Here is a 20,597-nt window from a genome sequence, read left to right on the forward strand (position 1 = left end):
CGCGGCATCCTTTGGCGGATCGATCGAGTGTGCGAGGTGTGCGACTCGAATTCATTCAGTCAATTCCGCGCGGCGGTGATTCCGGCCACGGTCCGACACAAACGGGGTGGGCAAATTATTGTCGTACCAGCGATAATTGAGCACGGCCACCTAATAAACCGCGTTCGGATCACCGAACTCTTCGGCGGGTAGCTTCGGGTCGAGGCAATTACGAGCGGCGACTACCGCCGGGCAACTCCCTCCCTCCCGCGGTGTGCACCGCGAAAACGGCGCATCAGCCAGTTTGCAGTAACTGGTATAACATTTACGCCAGAAATTAATGCCCAACTCGAATGGAGTCGTAGCCTGCGCGCGGACAGGAAGTAATCGCATCGGGCCACGGCTAAGCCGGAAAGTTCATTCGATAATAACGCGGGGTTCGCACGCCGCGCGCTCGCGACGAAGCGCTATTGCCGAAGTTAATTTATGGATCAGCGAGACGCGTTTAAAGCTTTATTGGAGGAAACTTCGTTGCTTCGACGTTACGTCACTTACCCGATATAGCGTAGCTCGGAGAACGAGAGCCGAACACGCGCGCATTCTCAACTTTGCTACACGTTGGTGTATAACACGAGATGCAAAATTGCGTGCCTTATATATCAACGTTTCTGTAATGCTCCGATGTAAGTGAATTATTCTTCTTTGATATTTGACAAAGCGAATATTTACACTCTAGTATATATACGCTAAGTCCCAAAAATTATACGGCAAACTCCACGAAATTCCGACTTCTAATCCGTCCGACGACTTCATTCGCAACTCTTCGGCACGTCCCAATAGCTCCAACGAGATAACTTATGCAAAGTATACAATGGCGCGGCACCTGGGAGCTTCATACTTTGCCAGTCCGCTGTAATTCGTAAATCAAATATTAAAGTAACGTAAACTTCATCCTTACATTCAAGCTACTTAATTTGACAAGATTATAAGTCGTTAATCCGCGAAATTGCACGCGACGTAAGTATATAAATCTTAAAATTCAGGAGCGCCACGCAATCCCCTGAGCGTCCGCATAAATATGATTACGGAAACTATATCAGGCATAACCGCTGCGTATAGCGGAAACCGGCGAAAACTTGTCCAATCTCCCGGATTGCTCGATGGCAAAAGGTGAAGGCGCGCTTCAAAGTGAAGTGCTCGCTCATGCGGCGCGCGGTCGGAAATATTGACGCAACATGACGGGCGCGGCGTGGAGTTTATGCGAGAGCCGGATCGCGATCGCGAGTGCGTCGCGGTTATCGACAAGTTGCTCATTCGCGTCCCGAAGCCGGCCTCCGTCTTTAACGAGAAACTTCGCGAGGGGACGACGCGGGTTGGGAACGCGCGCGACAAGTTTCCGCGACGGTAAATTCGAGCGTGTAGCGGCAGCCTTGATACGCCACGGGAGGAAAATCCACAAAATCGTGGCGCGTATCACCGTTAAGGCAGCCCGAGACGCCCGATGCCGCGATCCCAGGGCAGGTCGAGTCGCCAAAGGACTCGCTCCAAATGACTTCCGCGACGCGGATTCATGCACGCGCGCGCATACACACACACACATACTCAGTACCCACCACATACATAGTGTAGCAAAATTATTCCAAGAAATTCTGGATCTACCTTATTCTGCGGCGCCCGCGACATTTAAGCACATCGAGGCGCGTAAGTAGTCGCGGCGCTCTTGGTCAGACAAGCGCGGCGCGGCGCTGCGCGGCAGCGCGGTGGAGTTTACCGAACAGCTGTGCGAAAATGTATCGCCGTTATTTGTTCCTTGGTAGTTCCTACCCGCGATTGCAGTCGCCTCGCCGCACTCGGTGTGCTCAATTTGCGCAGATAAGACCGCTCGGCTAACCTGAACGGATCTTAAAGAAAAAGTTAGAAACACATAAGGCTGTAATCCGCGTGGGACGCTAAGGGAAGTTACTAAGCACGACGGTTTTTCTTTTCTCAACCAACTTTGTCGGCCGAACCGATCTGAGGGAACTTAACCATCTTAAATGTTTTACGAATCGGACGTGATCATCGATGGAAAAGTTCAAGATATTAATCCTTTCTACTTAAAAAAAAAAATTGTTGAACGTTGTTAAAAAAAAGTCAAATTCTGACTCATCTTACATGTGAAATGTTGATTCTAATTAATATTACTTGTATCTTTACTTTTTAATATTTTTCGTAATATCCTTAATACGTCAATTTTTAATCACAGAAATAAATGTGATATTTTAAAAAATTTTTATCGCGTTGCTTTTTCAAAACATTTATGAAATATTTGCCGCGCTTGGTGATTAATTGCCGTATATGTGCACGTAAACCACACCAAAACTCACTTTTTGCGCGTAGCCTAGGCGGTTACGTCAAATGCATTGTATCGTGATAGTAACTTCCATTTTCGATCGGTTCGCCGTCGATTCTCAATATCGCTATACGGACGGCTTAATGAAATTTTCGAGGGTTTCGGACTCTGCCATAAATTTCTATCGCCGACAGCGATCTCGTTCGCTGATACACAAAACCGGACAAAGTCGACGCGGGAGTCGGGAGAGAGAGAATACTCGTAACTTCATTCTCGACTCATCGTAATTCAGCCCGCATGTACGACCCTATTTTCGTCGCAATGATTAAGATCGCCCGATTTATTCTATGGATTTATATCCGCGCGAAATGCAATCGTACGTCGCTCGAGGAAAGCTTTTCAAATGTTCTACGTGACTCGCGATTTCTATACAATTCCTCGTACAATTCCTACGATTTGTCTCCAAATTTTTCTATATCGCGCGATAAATCTCGAACGTCACTTCAAACATTAGGCGCAATCTGGGCCAACGTCATCGACTCGAAAATATGCAGATTTTTTCTCACGAGCTGAAATCTATTTTTGATATCCTCAATGACGCAGCTCCCCCGGAAGCGTAGGAAAATTGCGGTCTTATGCATATCGTGAACTTTACTCAACCGATCGTCCCCACTCTCGCCCGGGGTCCTCGTCGTATACCTGTATGCGTCGTCCAATATCCATCGTTCGCGGTGGTGCGAGAACTGTTCGAGCAAAAGCGACCGGGTAAATATCTTGCAGTGCCGGTAAACGAAATTGAATAAACATTTTTCAGCAAATAGAGCCGACAATGGTACGAATTTAAAAGTCGCTGAGACGAGCACAGGTGGTTCCCCTGTCGCTGGAAAAAGCGCCGAACGGAAAAATTGCATTTCGTCACCCCCCTTCCCCTGTTCCCTGCCCCTCATCTCTTCTCGCGTTTCGTTTCTCTCTTGCACATTTTTCGCCCTCCTCTCTCTCTCCCTCTCTCTCTCTCTTTCTTTCCCTTTCTCTCTCTTTCTCCCTTCCTCTTTTCATCGCTCTCTCTCCTGTCCATCCTTGCTTTTCGCGAGAACCATCCCCATAAAGCCTCTACCTTCGTGGACGACGAAGCCGTCGGTGATGTAATCGACTTTTGTGCCGGTTATTCTTCGATTCTCGCTGTGAATTGGTTATAAATGCTAATGTACGAGCCCAGCTGCGATGCAATCTCTGTGAAATAACGTTTCAACATGAGACACGCAGTTTTAAATTTGACGAAATTCCAACGAAATTTCACGAAATTCCACGAGATTCCATGAAGCGATGGCACATTCGGTACATTCGGGCAAAATCTGACAGAATACTATGGAACATGTACATTTAAATTTATTTTCATTCCGTATAATTTTTCCTCCGCGTTCTTCTTTCATATTATTATGTTTTATAAAATTAATACATAGCAGTTTTTAAATTGGGTATATTATTACGGATTTCATAAAATACTCTATTTAAATATCCGGTCAATAAATATTAACTCTGTGAAAAAAAATCGAGGTTAATTCTCTCGAGGCGCGCCTTTACCATCTTTAGAATCGAGGTGGACGGCGTTTGTTACGCGCCAGCGATCGCGCGCTGTCTTACAACGTCGTTCACACGTCGCCGACGCGCGACGTGTACAAGCTTAAGAGACGATAGTTATTAACAGAAAGTGATAAATAAAGGTAGACAATAACGGTCGAGGATACCAATGGTTTTACGTGAATGCTCGCGACGTCAGAAACGCAAGCTCGTAAATAAGTCGTAAAGAAGGGAGGAGAGAGAGAGCAAATCGAGACGAAAGAAGGAGAGATCAGATCCGATTTACGATCAGCAGCCTGGCTTGGCAGTTTGTTCCGCGGCGGGATCGTTTCTTCGCCGCAGAGAACGGGAGCCGATCGAGCGCAACGATCGATCACGCCAAACGATAAATTAGCGTCGAGTTAGTATCCGACGTGCTTACTTCGATTCGTGTTCGTGTGAATGTTATTGTCGAGAAGTGGCCTTGTTATACCGGGACCGTGTGTATTGTGCATATTTAGACAGCTATGAATGCATATGACCAGTGGAGGGTGAATTTTGGGAGATGTTCCACTATTGTGCGAGCGAGCGCCAAATCTGACTTTCCCCCTAGATATTACTAAGCTCCACGGCTGCCGGCGCCATTATTACGGCCACTCAGGTTGGAATTAATTCCGGGATATATAATTAGAGGATCTTGTCTAATTACGGGGAAGACATTTGCTCGGTATATCAGTTGAAATGAGGCTTGAGGCAATACATTATTTCGCGCGTATTTTTAATATTAAAAATACATTGCCGCTACATTTCCGCGGGCGTGGATCATCCATCCGGCTTACGCATTATGCAAATCATTTTTCATGAAAGTTTCAAAGCCGGCCGTATATCCCTCGAGCTCGCGTCTTAAATCACGGTAAAGAATAAAGAGGGACGGTGTCGCGGATCGGTTGATCTTGCTATGCATTTATGGATGTCGAACGTACGAAGAAAGCAATATTTTCCGCGCGGAATCCATCGCCGTTTCCTCTCGATCCCGCGGACTTTCTATCCCGCAGCCGTCTATCGCTCGTCTCTCAATTCGTCCTCTTTCTTCCTTTTCTGTACTTCCCATAATGGCAGAGAGTCTACCATGACCGTCGATTATTGTCCCCGTTGGAAAGCTCCAGGTGACCGAGTGCAAGTACACAGGAAAACACGTAGCTCGAAAGTTTCCCGCGATTTCCCCCAGGGCCCTCGAATAATTCTACGTCGAAAGTCCTTCTGGAATTCAACCGTCTTTCTTAGGACGTCGAAACAGTCACGGACGAGCAATGCCGATGTCGGGATTCTCACAAATTCCGACTGGAAATAAAATTCGTCCGAGTGCATTGAATTCTCCGATATTACGAAAGCACGATAGTGTCTCCCATAAAAAAGTATGAGCGTATATGAGGTATATATAGATAATTCATTGAATCGTTTCTGCTAGGCGAGCGCTAAACAATTATATCGAGACACCGGGTAGTTCATGATTGAGCGTTTTAACGTTAATTACTTAACGTTCTTTCGAGGAAACTAGTGTAAGTAATCGAGTCTCTTTTTCTCCTTTCAGAGTCCAGCGAAGCACGAAAGTGGCGCGACGTTCTTGAGCTTCAAGACAGAACCCGGAAGACCAACACGCGATTTATTTACATGCGCCGAGCGCCAAGCGCTTCTCTCGCGGCGCATGAAAGACACAAGTAAATTACTGGTTCGACTTCGGTTGTGCTAATCGGCTTTCCAGCGTGCGGAAAGTCCAATTCTCTATAGAGGAAGGTCCTCGCTCGCGACTGCCTGACGGTGCATTAAAACGGACGCGGAAATTCGTCGAGGACGGGAAAAGATAAAATAAGGAAAAAGCTTCGCTAAAACATTCAGCGCGAGCGCAAACCGGCGCCCACGGACGTGCATCGGACTTGCTTATTACGGAAATCCAGTTTGTTGGAATGAGGCTTTGAAGTTTCCATCGCCTGCCGACGAACCGTGCTCCACCTTCCTCCGCCGCCATTCGTTTTTTGCACTTGGAGCCGAAGGAAAGATGGGAGAGCGGAAAACTGAGCGGCTTCGCATTCAGACGGTAGGGAGAAAGTTTAAGTGACTCATGGAGACTCTTTCGAAAATTTCCTCCGTGCCCGTTCTCTAAGTTTCTGTTTTCTCGATGAGAGAGTGAGAAATATATAGAGTGGAGAAAGAGAGAGGGAGAGAGCAAGAGAGAAAGAGAGAGAGAGAGAGCGAGGCAGAAGGAAGGAGGAAAGATTAGTAGCCTCAGTTTCTCGAAGGCGTTATTTTTCATCCATTTTCTACGTATACCGCGCGGTAATGCATTAGTCGGCGCGAAGTAACACTTGTATCGCGATTCGTTTACGAACTTAAATTAAGTCACATAACTCGAGAGCCGTTAACTCCGCGCAAGTTGATGTCGCACTCACGAACGAACGCGACGAGCAATAAGTAATCGTTCTTGTGACGTCATGACGTAATATGTTTACTCTCTCCCTTCTCGTAAAACAATTAAGCAAAGCGTTATTCGTTTTATAGATCACCCCGTTTAATTATTTGTCTTTTATAATGCTATTATAACTCTACTCTCTAAAGTTAATTGCAATGGTGCTGAAATATTAAAGCTAGAAAAAAGCTAACTTTATGAACCGGTCTTTAAAATATCTTCTCTGCGAGAGAATATTTTTATAACATTAGCCATCAGTGTCCGCAACAAAAGGGTTCCGAGAGGTAACTAATATCGCCGAACATATTTCGAACATCGATTTTCTCTATAGAATTCCAATCCACATTCCAGCCGGAACGATCTTGCTATGGAAAAATGACGGAAGTGTCCGCGCTACGTACGATCGAGCGTCCCTTTGCTGTCGGAGGATCCTTCCAGGGCATCATTCAGTCGAGCGATTTCGATCGCGCGTCGTAATAAGAAATCGACAGTGACGAAAATCAAGGTGACATCTGGCCGAATGACGTCGGCGAATTTGAGCGGCGCGGCGGTCGAAGAAACGCGATGAGAGATCCGTCCCCTAGATTATAGCTCTCGCGCGAAACTCCAGTCATGCGGCTGTGGCGATTGAGTCTGCGAGATTCGAGGACGCGCGTACGAAGAAGACTCCATTACAAAACTCCATTCCTGCCGAGAGTCTTGCTTCGTTGTCGCGAAGTATGATAATCCGAGATAATTCTACGTGACGAACGAGTGAACGTGAATCGTGCAGCGGACGAGCTAGTAATCGCGCGTCTGAAGACAGACAACAGAGTGCAAAACCTTTGACATGTCACGCGCGTCACGAGGCGCGAGAATTATCACCGAGAGCCGATGAATCTTTCGCCTTCGGCTTAACTCCATCGTCGCGCTATGAGTGAGTGGTGGACGGTAAATGCGCGCGTACGGCGACATATCCTGCGATAAATGCGAAACTGACGGCGATAGGACTCGATAACTCTGTAGATAGGACAAGGAGAGGATGGAGAAGGACAACGTTAGGCATTACAGAGCTTACGAGGGCTTCAAGCCGGCGAACAACGGCAACACCTCGTCCCTGAAAAGATCGATGTCGGACCGCTCGAAGACGCACTCGTCTCGGCAAGTGAGATGCTTATGCTTCGGTGGTGTACCTGACAAAGCCAGCCAGCATTCTTTCCTGAAGGGGTTTGTCATAAACCTCGGGATATGCGCCCTTCTCGTGGCCTACACCCTGTTGGGCAGCTTCATCTTCCTGGCCATCGAGAGCGGAACCATCGACGGCGTCGGCCTGCAGCAGAGAACCCTCCCCACGACGATAGCCGGAAATCAGCACACCAGGAGGAATAACAGCGCTTGGATAAAACAGGTGAGAGAATGAAATTGCTCTTGTACATTTACTGCATCTAAATTCTTTTCAACAGTAATTTTATTTTTTAGCAGTATTTTAGTAGTAATTCTATCTCTTCTCTCGAGAAATATCGTTTTTTTTTTGTGCGCTTTTAGTGCGAGCGGAAAAATGTTGCAACATATTTTTAAATCATGCAGAATTTCCTTTTCAAGAAGTATCCTTATTACGCTCACAAATGTAGCTGTAAATCATAGACTGCGAGAAGTTGTATGATCATCCAACGAAGACGTATGACGAAACTGCGTTCTCGAACTTAAAAAGTCGTAGACATATATTTCGTAATAAACTGTGTAGTATGTTTACGCTACATACGAGCGAGTGCAATAAGAGTAAAAATAATGGAAGGCGAGTAAACAGATTTGTCGATACTATGAGTGCATCACGGTTGTCGTTGCCGTTGTCGCGAACGTAAGCCACGAACTTGTTTTTGCTTCTCTTTCCCCTTGAGGAGGAGCAAATAGTTCCGGCGGCACCAGCTCTCGATTTATCGTCACGTCTCCGGTTTCATTCCGCTTTTCTACCTGAGGTGACCTCAGTGAACCCGAAGTCAATCGAATTATCGGTGCGTTCTGGCGCGAGCGCTCGTTTCAACGAAGTTTTATCGATCGTGCTTCCTTTCCACTATCCTTACGCTTTACAGGAAAAGCGTATTCCCCGAGGACATCGGCACAAAGGCCGCTGTCTGTTGCTTCCGGCCAATAATAACAACAACGGATTGTTCTCCCGATAGCAATCGCTCATCGGCAAAACGATTGAATATTCCGTTCTCTTTTTATAAATAATTCGCCTGATTTTATCGTTGCGCCGCTGGAAAAAAAAGCAATTTTCCATTGCGTTTTATTAACTCGCCTTCTCTCCGTGCGAAACTCTCGGAGTTTTGTGCTGTACGATCCAATGACGAGGGGCAATCACGCAGGGTTTACCATTTGTCACAAGATGTAAACTGGCGATAACAGCTGTCAATTCATCCCCGTGTCTGACGTGTATTAATTAACGCGCGCGCGAGTTTAATTTAATCGACAGTATGTCAATTATAATCTTAAGACGAACGTAGACGTAGTCCGCAGTCCACCCGGACGGTATACTTCAAACATTGCTTAATTAATAACTTTCGGTGTGTGTGTGACGAAAGCTGAATCACGAGGCCCGGACGAAGACCGTGGAGAACATATGGATAATCACGGAGCATTTGAACGTTCTCTACCGTGAGAACTGGACGAAATTGGCCGACCAGGAGATCGCGCGATTTCAGGACCAACTAGTGAAAAGGATCACGGAGGACATGATGGCGACCCAGAATGCCGGGACGTATACCGGGGGTTCCACCAGCGAGACCGTAACGGAACGCCGTGTGCCGGAATACGAATGGAACTTCGCAAAGGCGTTCCTCTATTCTCTGACAGTGCTCACCACAATTGGTAAGTTTTAGACGCAATTAATTAATTATAACGTCGCATGCACCCATTTCGTTTGCGCTTTAGCGCGGCGCCTCGCGTCGCATTCTTGTAAACGTATAATGAGATTCCAGCGAGAGCCGGAACTGTGGCGCAAAACGCGGTCTCATGTGTCAACTACAGAAACTGTAGAAATAACAATTTCTTTTGCTTGTACATTGAATTCTTTAACACAGTAATATATTTTTTTAACTGCTCGCGTATATACTATATATACATATATGCCATATGCGTTAAAAGAAGCGCACTGTCGAATTTAGAATTTGCATGCGTTAATGAAAATCTTCGTGGCTCAATGCGGAAAACTAATCTCGCTGACGTGATAATAGCAACGTGGAAACATATAATTCGTACATCGCAGTGTGTCTATGGCAATCGCAGTAATGGCATGATAAACAAACGGCATACAATCAGTATCAGCGAGCATGTACACGTCGAAACTACAAAGTGCACAGATGATGTTTGCCTCTCTACTTGAACTTGTGCGATTTCCCATCTGTGCAAGCACCGTACATGTGTACGAAGGCATAAGTTTACACGAAAGGAGTGCCGGCGCAGCAGAATATTTGTACGTAATTAGTAGGCTAGGGGGAAAACAGAGACAAGCACCGGAAAGACATTGGCGCGCAGACGAATAATTAGTTGAATCAAATACTACGTCAATTAGCTCGCGATGTTAGTTAGAGGAACAATGCTGGCGTTAATAGCACCGATAATGTAGCACGCCGTTACATTGAATGTAATTTTTACAATTTTATTTAAATAATTTATAAACTTTTTTACTTCACATGTTCGAATTCAATATTTCCGGATGAACCGTTTGTGAATTTAGTTTCTCCTTGTTCGATCGCTTTTTCGTTATTTGTCCGGAAAAATGCGACCAAGAGATTTTATTGAAATTTTGTAAAAACCCAATTGCATCACAAATCACGGGTAAACCCGAAAGAAATACTCCGTAATCAAACGAGTTCTCTCCTCGCTAAGGCATTGATCGAGACGCGATTTGAAATCGTCGTTTACGATTTAACGACGAAAATAGAGAAGGCAAAGATAATAATATGGCGCGCATCAATTTTTGGAGCAAACAAAGTCCGACGTTAACGTGTAATGGCCGTGCGACGCGAACGCAAATCTGTTGTCCATCTAAGAGAGATGTCGGTTTCCCTTCTTCTTCGACAATTTCACTGCTTCCAACTGTTAGTGGCATTGGAAGCGAGTGACGTCACGTCTAGTCGTTTACTCTGGTTATTACTGAAACAGATTGGTACTTCATGAGACGGTGGATATTTAAAAAAAGGAAGCAAGTAATGGTCGGGGATATCGAGAGGCTTATCGAATTATCGATATGATATATACACTTATATCTTTTTACCCTTAACTACTTCAGTAGATTTCTCAAAATGGTCTTTGATATTATTAGATACCATTTGATATGTTCGAGTTCATTTCCGATCATCGTTTGTTTTTCTTGCTTTACACGAATGATTGTGTTCCGCGAAATTAAATATAATTTCAAAACAGTCTAACAATAAATGTATTATGTTATGTAACATAATAAATGTATTACATGTAGATATTAAATAAAATATATCTCTAAATATTATGTTATTGTAACTTTATAAATATCATTTATAGTATAAAATATAATTAAAATAATCTTGGATATTATATGTCATTAATTGTAATTTTGGCAATATATAATTTTTATAACAAAAACATTGCGTGGGCAATATTTTACCTTAAGTTTAAAAATAATAATTGAGTATAGTTTTTATTTTTATTTCATACAGTTTCTTTTCTGCCTCTGTTTGATGAATACACCATCCGTTTCAAGCTTCCTTTAAATTTTACGCTTTACGTGTGTCTATGGAAAACATTCAATGGCTACGAAACTCCGCGGACATCCTTTTTTACCGGGGACGGTTTAATCATATACTACGCCGCAGCCGGGTTCTCGAAAATTAATATTTTGTAACCCACGTTGGCCCCTGTGTTTATAGGTAGAGAGGTAGGCGATTGATCGTCGGCCGCGAAATACGTAAAGTCCCGAGGGTCGTGTGATATAGCATTCGCAATTTTCGCCGACGATGTATGTATAGAGCGGACGTAATACGTGCATCCGTACACGGAGATGTAATCGCGGCGAGAAACACGCGTGTCCCATGAATTTTAATATAAATTTTAGCGAGCGTATTTTTGTCCATACCGTGTGCGACAAATAGGGCGCCGCTGATCATCGGGACGGCCCTCGTGATTACAAGGAAAGATCGGTTTAGTTATTACTTCGCGGACAATTCGAAAATCGTATTATTTCTGATATTAGAACCGAGCGATCTATTTAATCTCGGAGACGCCGAGGTGTTTCCTATCACAATTTGTTGCACAACTGTGACCTCGCGCAACACTATACCGACACTATACCGACGACTTCCTCCTACGCCGCCATCGTCAGCAACAGGATCGATAATGGAGCAGTTCCCAACAGGAAAACGGCATAGAAAATTAATCCGTTCTGACGAAGTTCGCTCCCATCTTGCCCCGAACTGACCGTTTCTACTTCGTCCACGTTGCATTGTTCTAAATAAAACATTTGTCCCACTATCGCTCTTTTTTTTTTCGAGCTTACAGACACAAATGTACGTATTGCCTGTCGGTTGGCTGTGGGATTTTTTTGCCTTTTCCAGCGTCGTATAGTGGTTAATTACGGGAAAGTATCCCCGGTACTTTTTATCGGCTTGTCCGAGTACGAAAATATTGTTCAGCGAGTCAACTACGTGCCGGCAGTCGAAAAACTTCGTACCAGCATAATACTAAGCGGATGCTATCGTTCGTAACTTTCTGCGAACAAAAAGTAAGCAGACATATCAGCCGGAGAAATGAGAGGAAAACTTTTTTGTCGCTACATATACGTTTCCATGCGTATTCAACCACGAACCGTCAAAATCAACTCGAATGAAGTTTTAATTGGAGTATATAATCATTAAAATAAAGCTTTATAGTAGACTAATTAACGTTTTTTGTACGTTCCGCGTAAAGCCAATTTGATCCTAACGTGTGATCTGTTTATGCTTTAATTACTTTCTACTAAACAGACTGCTTTCAAGATTAACGTGATGAGAAAAATTGTGTCAGTGCAGTTTCCAAATTTCATTTACGCTTATTGTGGATTAAAGCGGATTTTGTTTGTAGAATTTTTGGACGCATTCGTGTCCTATTAGGAGAGAGAGAGACAGAAGGGGAATTTTAGCAAAACAACGATATTCTATCGAGAATGCGCAAACACATCGTGCAGATGAGTAAACAACTCCCGGCACGTGAACAGAGCTTCTAGAACAACTCTTTCCCCATCTATTCATCGTGTTTGTGATTGATTTTATCATTTAAATCTACGATTAAATCTTGACACAAAATTTCTACCAATTCTTATCGATCTTAAAGAATTGAGTATAAAGATTTAAAGGTGGCAAGAGGAATAACGTAGGTCGTTGGCTCTCTTGAAAATCAGATTAAAGTAATTTTTAATAGGAGTTAAAATAAAACGCGCAAAATTTCCGGACGAATAATTGAAAACGAGGGGAGCAATTATATACGTACGTATTTTATGTTTCATTGGGTTTTTATGGCAATAACTGAAAACAGAAAATTGTTGTGATCATTAATTAAAACAATGCGCGCCCGTTACGTTCCAATATTTCGAAAATTGCTACACGCCGATGTATTACAGTGAAAATTTATTGAGTTTCGATTTTGGTTTAAAATCGCGTTTCTAAAATTTGGCACGAATGCGGAGAACTGATTTTTTTTAATGAAACTTTTGTCAAACTTCAATATCGTACTAATTCTATTTATTTATTTTTTTCAATTGTGCCTTAATTAGAAAAAATAATTTGATAAAAGCTTTTTTATGCAGACGTATGTTATATCGCTGTTATCATCGCTGCTTCAAGATTCTCTTACTGAGTAAATAATTTTCAAAGTAAATGCTGTTTATACAAATTTGTAATATATGTGTCTATCATTATGAAAGAAAAACGACGAAGTTATACAAAGAGCAAGAAGAATCACTTATTTTAAATTCACTTTAGCGAGATGCTCCCGAAAGGCATAACTGCTCTGCGGAGGCAACAGAGTTGTGCAGGCATTCAATGTTTTAGAACCTTAACTCCCTTTGATTTTATATTCTTTGAGTCTGCGTTAGACGGCCCGTAGGGCTCTCCTTCGCTTTTCTGCTTTATTTGCTGTACACCTCTCGCTCGCTACGGCTCTATCCTGCCTCAGTGGCGCATAATCCAGTTTACGTATCGCAAGAGACGAATCATCCGTTTGCATTTCACGATATGAGGTCGCATGAATATTTGGCCGCCTGCCTCTCCGCAGGCAAGAGTTTTACGTATTCAGAAAATAGTTCAAGCACCATCGCGGGGCTGGACGGGGACCAAGAAGTAACAGTGGCTCTCTTCAGGAACTGGACTATATCCTCCAAAGATACACTCCTCGCTTCATCTACTTATGTATTCTAATCCGCGATATCCTCAATATGAATTTACGTATAACCGTCTCCCTCCAGCGCTCTCCGCTTTCACTCGACTTGCAACGATGCCTGTCATTTATGGCGAATCGATTCCTATTGTGAAAGCAGTGAGAAAACGCGCGTGTGTTTGTCTACTTGAATTCAAATCTCTGTGAAAGGTATTTCCATTGATATGTTACTTGAATCAACTATATATATATACAAAATAAAATTTTAAGATGAAGTAAGATTGTATGCATCTTATACATAAATGAATATTTTATCTTTTCTCTCTTTGCAAAGATATGTGTTAAAAACATTTTTCTATTTCTTTGAGATTTTTAGAATTGCTTTCAGCTGAAGCAATACCAATGAGAGTTCCATTAATCATCTCGAATGATTACTTTCGCAGCATTCACCGCTGTTTTCACGCGCACACCACGAGTGTACATGTACTTGGTGTAGGTATTCGTTGCAGCACACGAGTAAGTTTCATTTCGTAACGATGATCTCTCTCTCTCTCTCTCTCTCTCTCTCTCTCTCTCTCTTTCTCTGTGTTGCCAGTTTCATGCCGCCATCTTTTTCTCATGCATCCTCTTTATCTTCCCGTTCGGAGTAGTCGCAACTTTGGGTGGACCGAGAAGAGCAGACACGATTTTGCGACCGTCTTAACGACGGTGGAATGAAGGAGGTGGTGAATTTTAATCAGAAGATCCCCGTCGCCCTAATGGATTGCCAGGCGCGAAGGGACGCCGACTAATCACAATTTGTCGCTCGTTTCGGTAGCGCTGCCCACCCAATTGCCGTAGCTTGCTCTGTTCATAGTCTAAACTCGAATTAATTTTACACAAGTTTATTTCATTTATAGTCGTAATTTTATCGTCATTAAACCAATCGATTATCGGAAATGAATGAAGATATAAATATAAAAAGTATTATTCTCTTTTGTTTTAATTTTAGCAGTTTCATTTTGTATTTCTTGTAAATATTATAAATGGATATAAACTTTATAAATGTTTTGTGTATTTTATCGAAATTATTTATTGTTTATATTATTACTTCGTTGTGTTATATCAAAATGTAAGAAATTTGCAAGTTCTTGCAAGTTTGCTTGCAAGAATTTTCTTCTATTGATGGTAAAAGCAAACGGAGGAATATATCAAAATAATTTTAGCTTCAACCAATAACGACGCTCCTTCAAACTTGCCGCTATTATTACAAGCTTCGAGCTTGTAAGTGTAAGGATTAATCGAAACCGGGGATAAGAACAGGCGAAGTGAAGAGGCAGAACGTGCGCGCGCGGAGTTCGAAAAAGTAGTAAGGAAGTCCCGGAGTGGCAAAGGGCGCACCTACCACGTCTTCGCATCGCACGAGATTCGAATCACGCCTGTCTCCTCCCTCGTTTTCTCTCGTATTTTTCTCCTTCTTCTTGGCGTGCTATACTCGTTTCGCCTTTCGTCTTTCGGGCACGTCAGCCTTCTTTCAGACATCCTCTCCCATCGTCTTCTTTACCTCTTCCGCCACTACGCCGTGAAATTGCTATTTTCATTTTCTATTTTCACCAGCTTTCGCAAACGAACCGATCGAATCACGACCACATACTGTTGACCGCCGTTCTATTCCAAGCTCGACTCGGTTTAACTTGTACGTTTTATTTCGTTAAGTAATTGCATCAATGAATTTAACACACACACAGACAACTAACATATAACATTTCTGATATATATATATATATAATGTATTGATATAATTAGCATCTAATATTCTCCATTTAGCAGTACAACGTATAATTTAATAATATTTAATAACAAGCTAAAAGAGAAGGTACAAACGAAAATATCTTGAGTGAAGAGAAGGAATATTTTGAACTCATCTCTGTCTGCGTCACAAAATATATTCAAATCGTTGCTTTGAAACACAAGTTATTATAAAAACAAAACGAATAAGAAAGTTTCGTGTTCAATAACGTTGCAACACCACTATGATCGTATCTATCGATCGTGACGGTCAGAACACATGTGAAGTACGAGGTGCCACTTCAACAGGAAACGGTAATCACCTGGCGGAATTTCGATCTTCGACTTTCGTAAACTCAATAACCATTGTCGTAACTTAGTCTGCTAGCGACGCTTTCGCAAAGTTTCGATCTGTTAGGCGCACGATAATTAATAGCAAACGGTCATATCAATCGATTCCTCTACGGTGGATATATCCAGCTTGGATTCGGTCTGTAAAATATACGTATGAATGAAACGAAATTTGAGTTGAATCGGCTTTGCAGATTTTACTGACTGCGTTTTATTCTATCCTTATACGTTTTTTCTGATACAGTTCGGAGTATACAGTGCGCGGAGATTCGGACAGCTCGAATACGTCTAGTGTATATGTATATAATTCTCTAATTTCAATTTCTAGATCAAACGATCTGACCTATCTCTTTCGAAATTGTTACTTGGCATTCCCGAGATAGGAAACGAAACAAACGATCGGCTTCTAATCGAAGAAATCCTATTGGATGACTTTACGGAGTTCCCGTCCGATACGGGTAAAGTTAACGAGAAACTTTCCTCACGCGAGAGAATGCGGCTACCTCGCGCCGAAGATCGACGTGTACAAAACTGCGGCTCATTACCGCGAATCCCGAGATAGCCCGTCATTGTCGAAGTGAAGAAGGGAAATAATGAGAGAAATAGTCTAGCCGGCGCGACCGCGGGAGATGTTGTCACTTTTATTTCCCATCGCATTGAGCCCCTCTCTCCCGACCCCCGAGAGAAATAGCGTCGACGGTTCCCTTACATAGCAATGGCAACGATAGTGTATACCCGCAGACGTCGACGTCGAATGCCACGGGAAGATGGATATCCTCTTTTTCTCTCCGCGCGCCGAACTCCACCACCGCGGAAATGGTAATATATATACGAATGATCGATCGTCGCTGAAGTGGAATCGGGCACGCCTTTGGGATATATTTTTTAATTCCGTTGTGATCCGCAACGTTTCCCTTTTTCTCCCCGCCCTGGCCGTAGATAACATTTCGATTGTATTTACATCTCTTCTCGACGATTCATAAATTAGGAAGCTGCCCTGGAAGGGCGGGATTATATGCTCGAGAGAAAATTATAAACGGAGATAATTTTGCGAATAAGAGCGGATCTCGATGACGAATTTCGACTGTCTGAGGACATTCGAAGTAAATCTCAAGTTTTGCGTTATCATTAATTTCTTGATATCATTAACTTTTTTTCATACTGCTTCCGTGGATATCAGCTATCAGTAGAAAATATTTTAATCTTTCTTCCTCGTGCCATTCTCTTCTATCTGTGGCAAAAGATAATTTTATATAAATGATCCGTATATATATTATAAAATAATGTATCGAAGAAGGTATACACATGTATGCAATACGTCGCACGATGTACATGTTTTACATCTATTAAATTTTCATGAAATATAGACAGCTCTATGATCGATTCTTTGTTCATTTTGATTTTATTTTACAAAAGTTTATTCCTTCAAGATGATTTTGTAAAAAGCCCGTGAGACGCAATTATCCAATTATCCATTCCGACTTTAATGTATACACTATGTTTGTGCAAAGAAGCGCCGAGAAATTCGCAAGAACGATAGAAAGAAAGCGGAAAGCGAGAAAACTCGCGGCTGATTAATGCGTCACGCCTTTAACGGGAAAACAGAGAACCCGCGCGCAGACGCAGAGTATCCGCGTCCGTAGCTTCCTCTCCGGCGCGGCGAATATCTAATTACACTTGGAAATTATTTTTCCCCTCGAAAAGTAACGTCCTAGTTACGCTGTTATTATTAATGTCTGAGTTGCACGGGCGAGAACGACTTTCGAGCTATCGCGCGGGCCCCGTAAGACGGCATTTGTCTTCAAGATTATACGCTCGTTTCTCGTAACGTCCTTTTTTTCTCCTTCCTCCCCCCTGCCCCGTAACGCATCGAATAATGCAGCCGCTTATGAATGAAGAACTCATGAATATCGTACAATAAATTACGATTAACACTCTGCAATACCGTTACCCTTTTTTTCATCTCACGGCACACAAATGTAGCTCAAAATTTAATAAGCAAATTTGATAAATTCACTTTTTTAATTTTAGCTTAATTGCATTAATTTAATTATTCTAATTTTAAAAGAGACATAATCATTTTTGCGATAATGGCCCTTTTAGTAGCCTTTTATCAGCGAAACGTTAAGCATATGCATATATTTTGCTATGTTCCTAATGTAAAATTAGGAAAATTTGTGCATAAAGCATATACCTTGCCCTAAAAATTCTAATCGCGTTTAAAGCGAGCATGCATATGCAGCCGCGAGCGTATTACGTATTCTTTTACTCGCTCCATATTTCGGAATAATCTTCTCAATAAAAACTTCACCGCGTAATCCTTCGTGTATACCTCGCGTGAACGTATCTTGCAGCCTACGACGGCTCGTGTTAATCCTTTTTAAATCCATTTACGACGGTGCGGCCGCATAAATTCATAAATAATGAGGAAATACGCTGAGCGAGATAGGAACGGAGCGGAACGACAGAAAGCAGAAGCGCGGACCCAGCACGCGCCTGCATACGTTTCTCGCTGCACACGCTGTTGCTTACAAAGACACGGCTACCCTGGCATCTATAAATCTAAAGCCGACGCTTGAGAGAGAAAGAGATAGCGTGGCAACGCGGACGAAAATTTCGGACATTAAGTAGCGGACAAAAATGGATTTTTCATGTTCTGCCCGCTTCGTGCGGCAACGTGGGATGAAAATATCAAGGGTTTCCCTTCTGTGTTTCGGTCAGTTTCAAATTTAGTTGAAATTTATGCATGGATTACATTGTCAATCGTACATAAGTTCCAGATTATGTAGCAGACGATACAAAGGGATGTAGGCGCGGTGAGTTAATTAATTGTGAATCACGTTATTATATTAGTGATTTAATCATAAGCCGTTATAGCTGCGGATTAAGGACTTGGATTAAAACGTATACGCGTTAACGGAATACAGAATCATGTCCATTTGACGCAATGGTCCTTGTTTATTCAGCGTTCGGTTAGTAATCGCTTTCAGCATAAATATTTTCTCGGGCAGAGCTTTCACGATGTAACACGCGTCTCTGGGTATTTTGAATTTGCATTCACGCTGCAGCACAACAAGGTATCTGATAATATATAAGCACGCGGCCATTTCACCTTGTAACACACGTTAACGCGTCTGGACAATGCTAATTTCGTCGCTTGTCGCCTGTAGCGCCGCGCACACCGCCAGACAATTTTAATTGCGTGATTGTTGCCTTTAATTATCTGGTCCCGTCATCGGCTTGCTGCTAGCGAGCAACTCGGCGAGATGAGGATAGATTAAACACCTTCGCCGCTGCGAATAAATACGTCCGCTCGGCGTTATCGTCGCATCAACGGTCAATCAAGACGCCCCTTATCCGGGCCGCGCCGTCGCAATCACTCGTCTTCTTGGCGTGGCCGCGCTTCCGATTACGCCGCGTGCGAGGTAACTCCAAGAAACACACTTGGTTTGCTCTGCTTACTTGCCCCGAAATCACTTTGGGAGCGATTTCAAACGTAAAGTGTATACGAGCAGCGGTCCATTCGCGTGTTAGCTCTCTCTCAACCAACTCGCGGCGAGTCGTGACGAGTGTCGCCTCTCGAAACTCTCACGAGTCCGAAGTTGAAACACGAGACAAGCATTCGGGTGACGACGGTCGTCGCCAAGCAGTTGAAAATAGAACCTACCTAGGAGTAATTAAACCCACTAATGCAAATGGATAGCAGACGACGGCGAACGGGGAGAGAGAGAGAGAGAGAGAGAGAGAGAGAGAGAGAGAGAGAGAGAGAGAAAAAGAAAGAAAGACGCTTAAAAAAACGGAGCCATATAACTCCGGATCAGGCTGATGCGGCATTTTGCGCGCTTTACGCCGACAATTTACTGGACCACACGCGCGCGCACGCCGCGAATCCTGACGCGCCGCGCGGATCCTGTGAAAGGATCTCGCCTTCTATACTCGCGGGCAACAACTCACGGCGCTGCTCCCTCGGCGTGGGACGTCGACTGTCCCCGCGCGATGTGATCTTACGCGAATTTACAGTTTCGCTCGCGCGTAGGTATGTCTCGTGCATGCGCGCGTCTACCCACAGCCGGATGCGTAATTCACCGGTGTGTGAGTTAGCGCGAGTTAGCGACGGACTTATATCCGAAGCAGGGGGGAAGGGGGGAAATATAAATAAAGATCTTGAATCTCTTTTATGCCTTCAACACATCAGGATCATGTGTACCCAGTACCGCGCATGATTTTCCATTAATTTAATATAACTGTTCCCGACGCGACGCGAAAACGCAACGGAATTCGAGATACGTATATACAGAGTCTGAGATTAATTCGCCAAGTTTACATGAAATCAAACAGTCGCAAAGAATCGCGTGGAATGCAAGCATCTAAGACTTTATTAACAATATAAGACTTCGAATCCTACGATATGACTCTGTGATAATTAGTTGATAATGACTGGCGTCCGAGCCACGAGATTCTGATGAGTACTTTAAGTTTTCTCGAATCCTCACGGGGTCCACGAGGTCAACGCACGAAGCTTCGAAGAAGCTTGAGATGATAAACAGCTAAAACAAAGTGTATGACATGCAAATTCTCATCATCGCGTCTTTCACTTTATTTCAGCTGTCTACGAACGGTGTCCTGGCATCGTGAAAGTTCAATGTCCGAGACGAAAAGACGCTGTAATGACCACGGTTCTTATAAACACATCAATTACTTGTACAAAGAAAACAAGCAAATGATATTGAATTGCTTAATCATCTAATTTGTTGGTATATTGATTTTGTACAATAACTTTTTATT

The 20,597-nt window shown here is 43.2% G+C and overlaps 1 protein-coding gene across 1 annotated transcript in view; it reads left to right on the forward strand.

Moving 5' to 3' along the window:
• Nucleotides 1-20,597, forward strand: part of LOC105454336 (uncoordinated protein 58) — a 211,738-nt gene that overhangs the window by 145,930 nt on the left and 45,211 nt on the right. The window contains exons 5-7 of the mRNA XM_011696899.1: nt 5,460-5,963; nt 6,684-7,719; nt 8,894-9,179. Coding sequence (XP_011695201.1) covers nt 7,354-7,719; nt 8,894-9,179 — 652 coding nt within the window. The 5' untranslated portion in view covers nt 5,460-5,963; nt 6,684-7,353. The remainder of the gene's footprint in view (nt 1-5,459; nt 5,964-6,683; nt 7,720-8,893; nt 9,180-20,597) is intronic.

This window comes from Wasmannia auropunctata, unplaced genomic scaffold (genome assembly GCF_000956235.1).
Source record: "Wasmannia auropunctata unplaced genomic scaffold, wasmannia.A_1.0 LD335986.1, whole genome shotgun sequence".
In the NCBI taxonomy this organism is placed as follows: domain Eukaryota; kingdom Metazoa; phylum Arthropoda; class Insecta; order Hymenoptera; family Formicidae; genus Wasmannia; species Wasmannia auropunctata.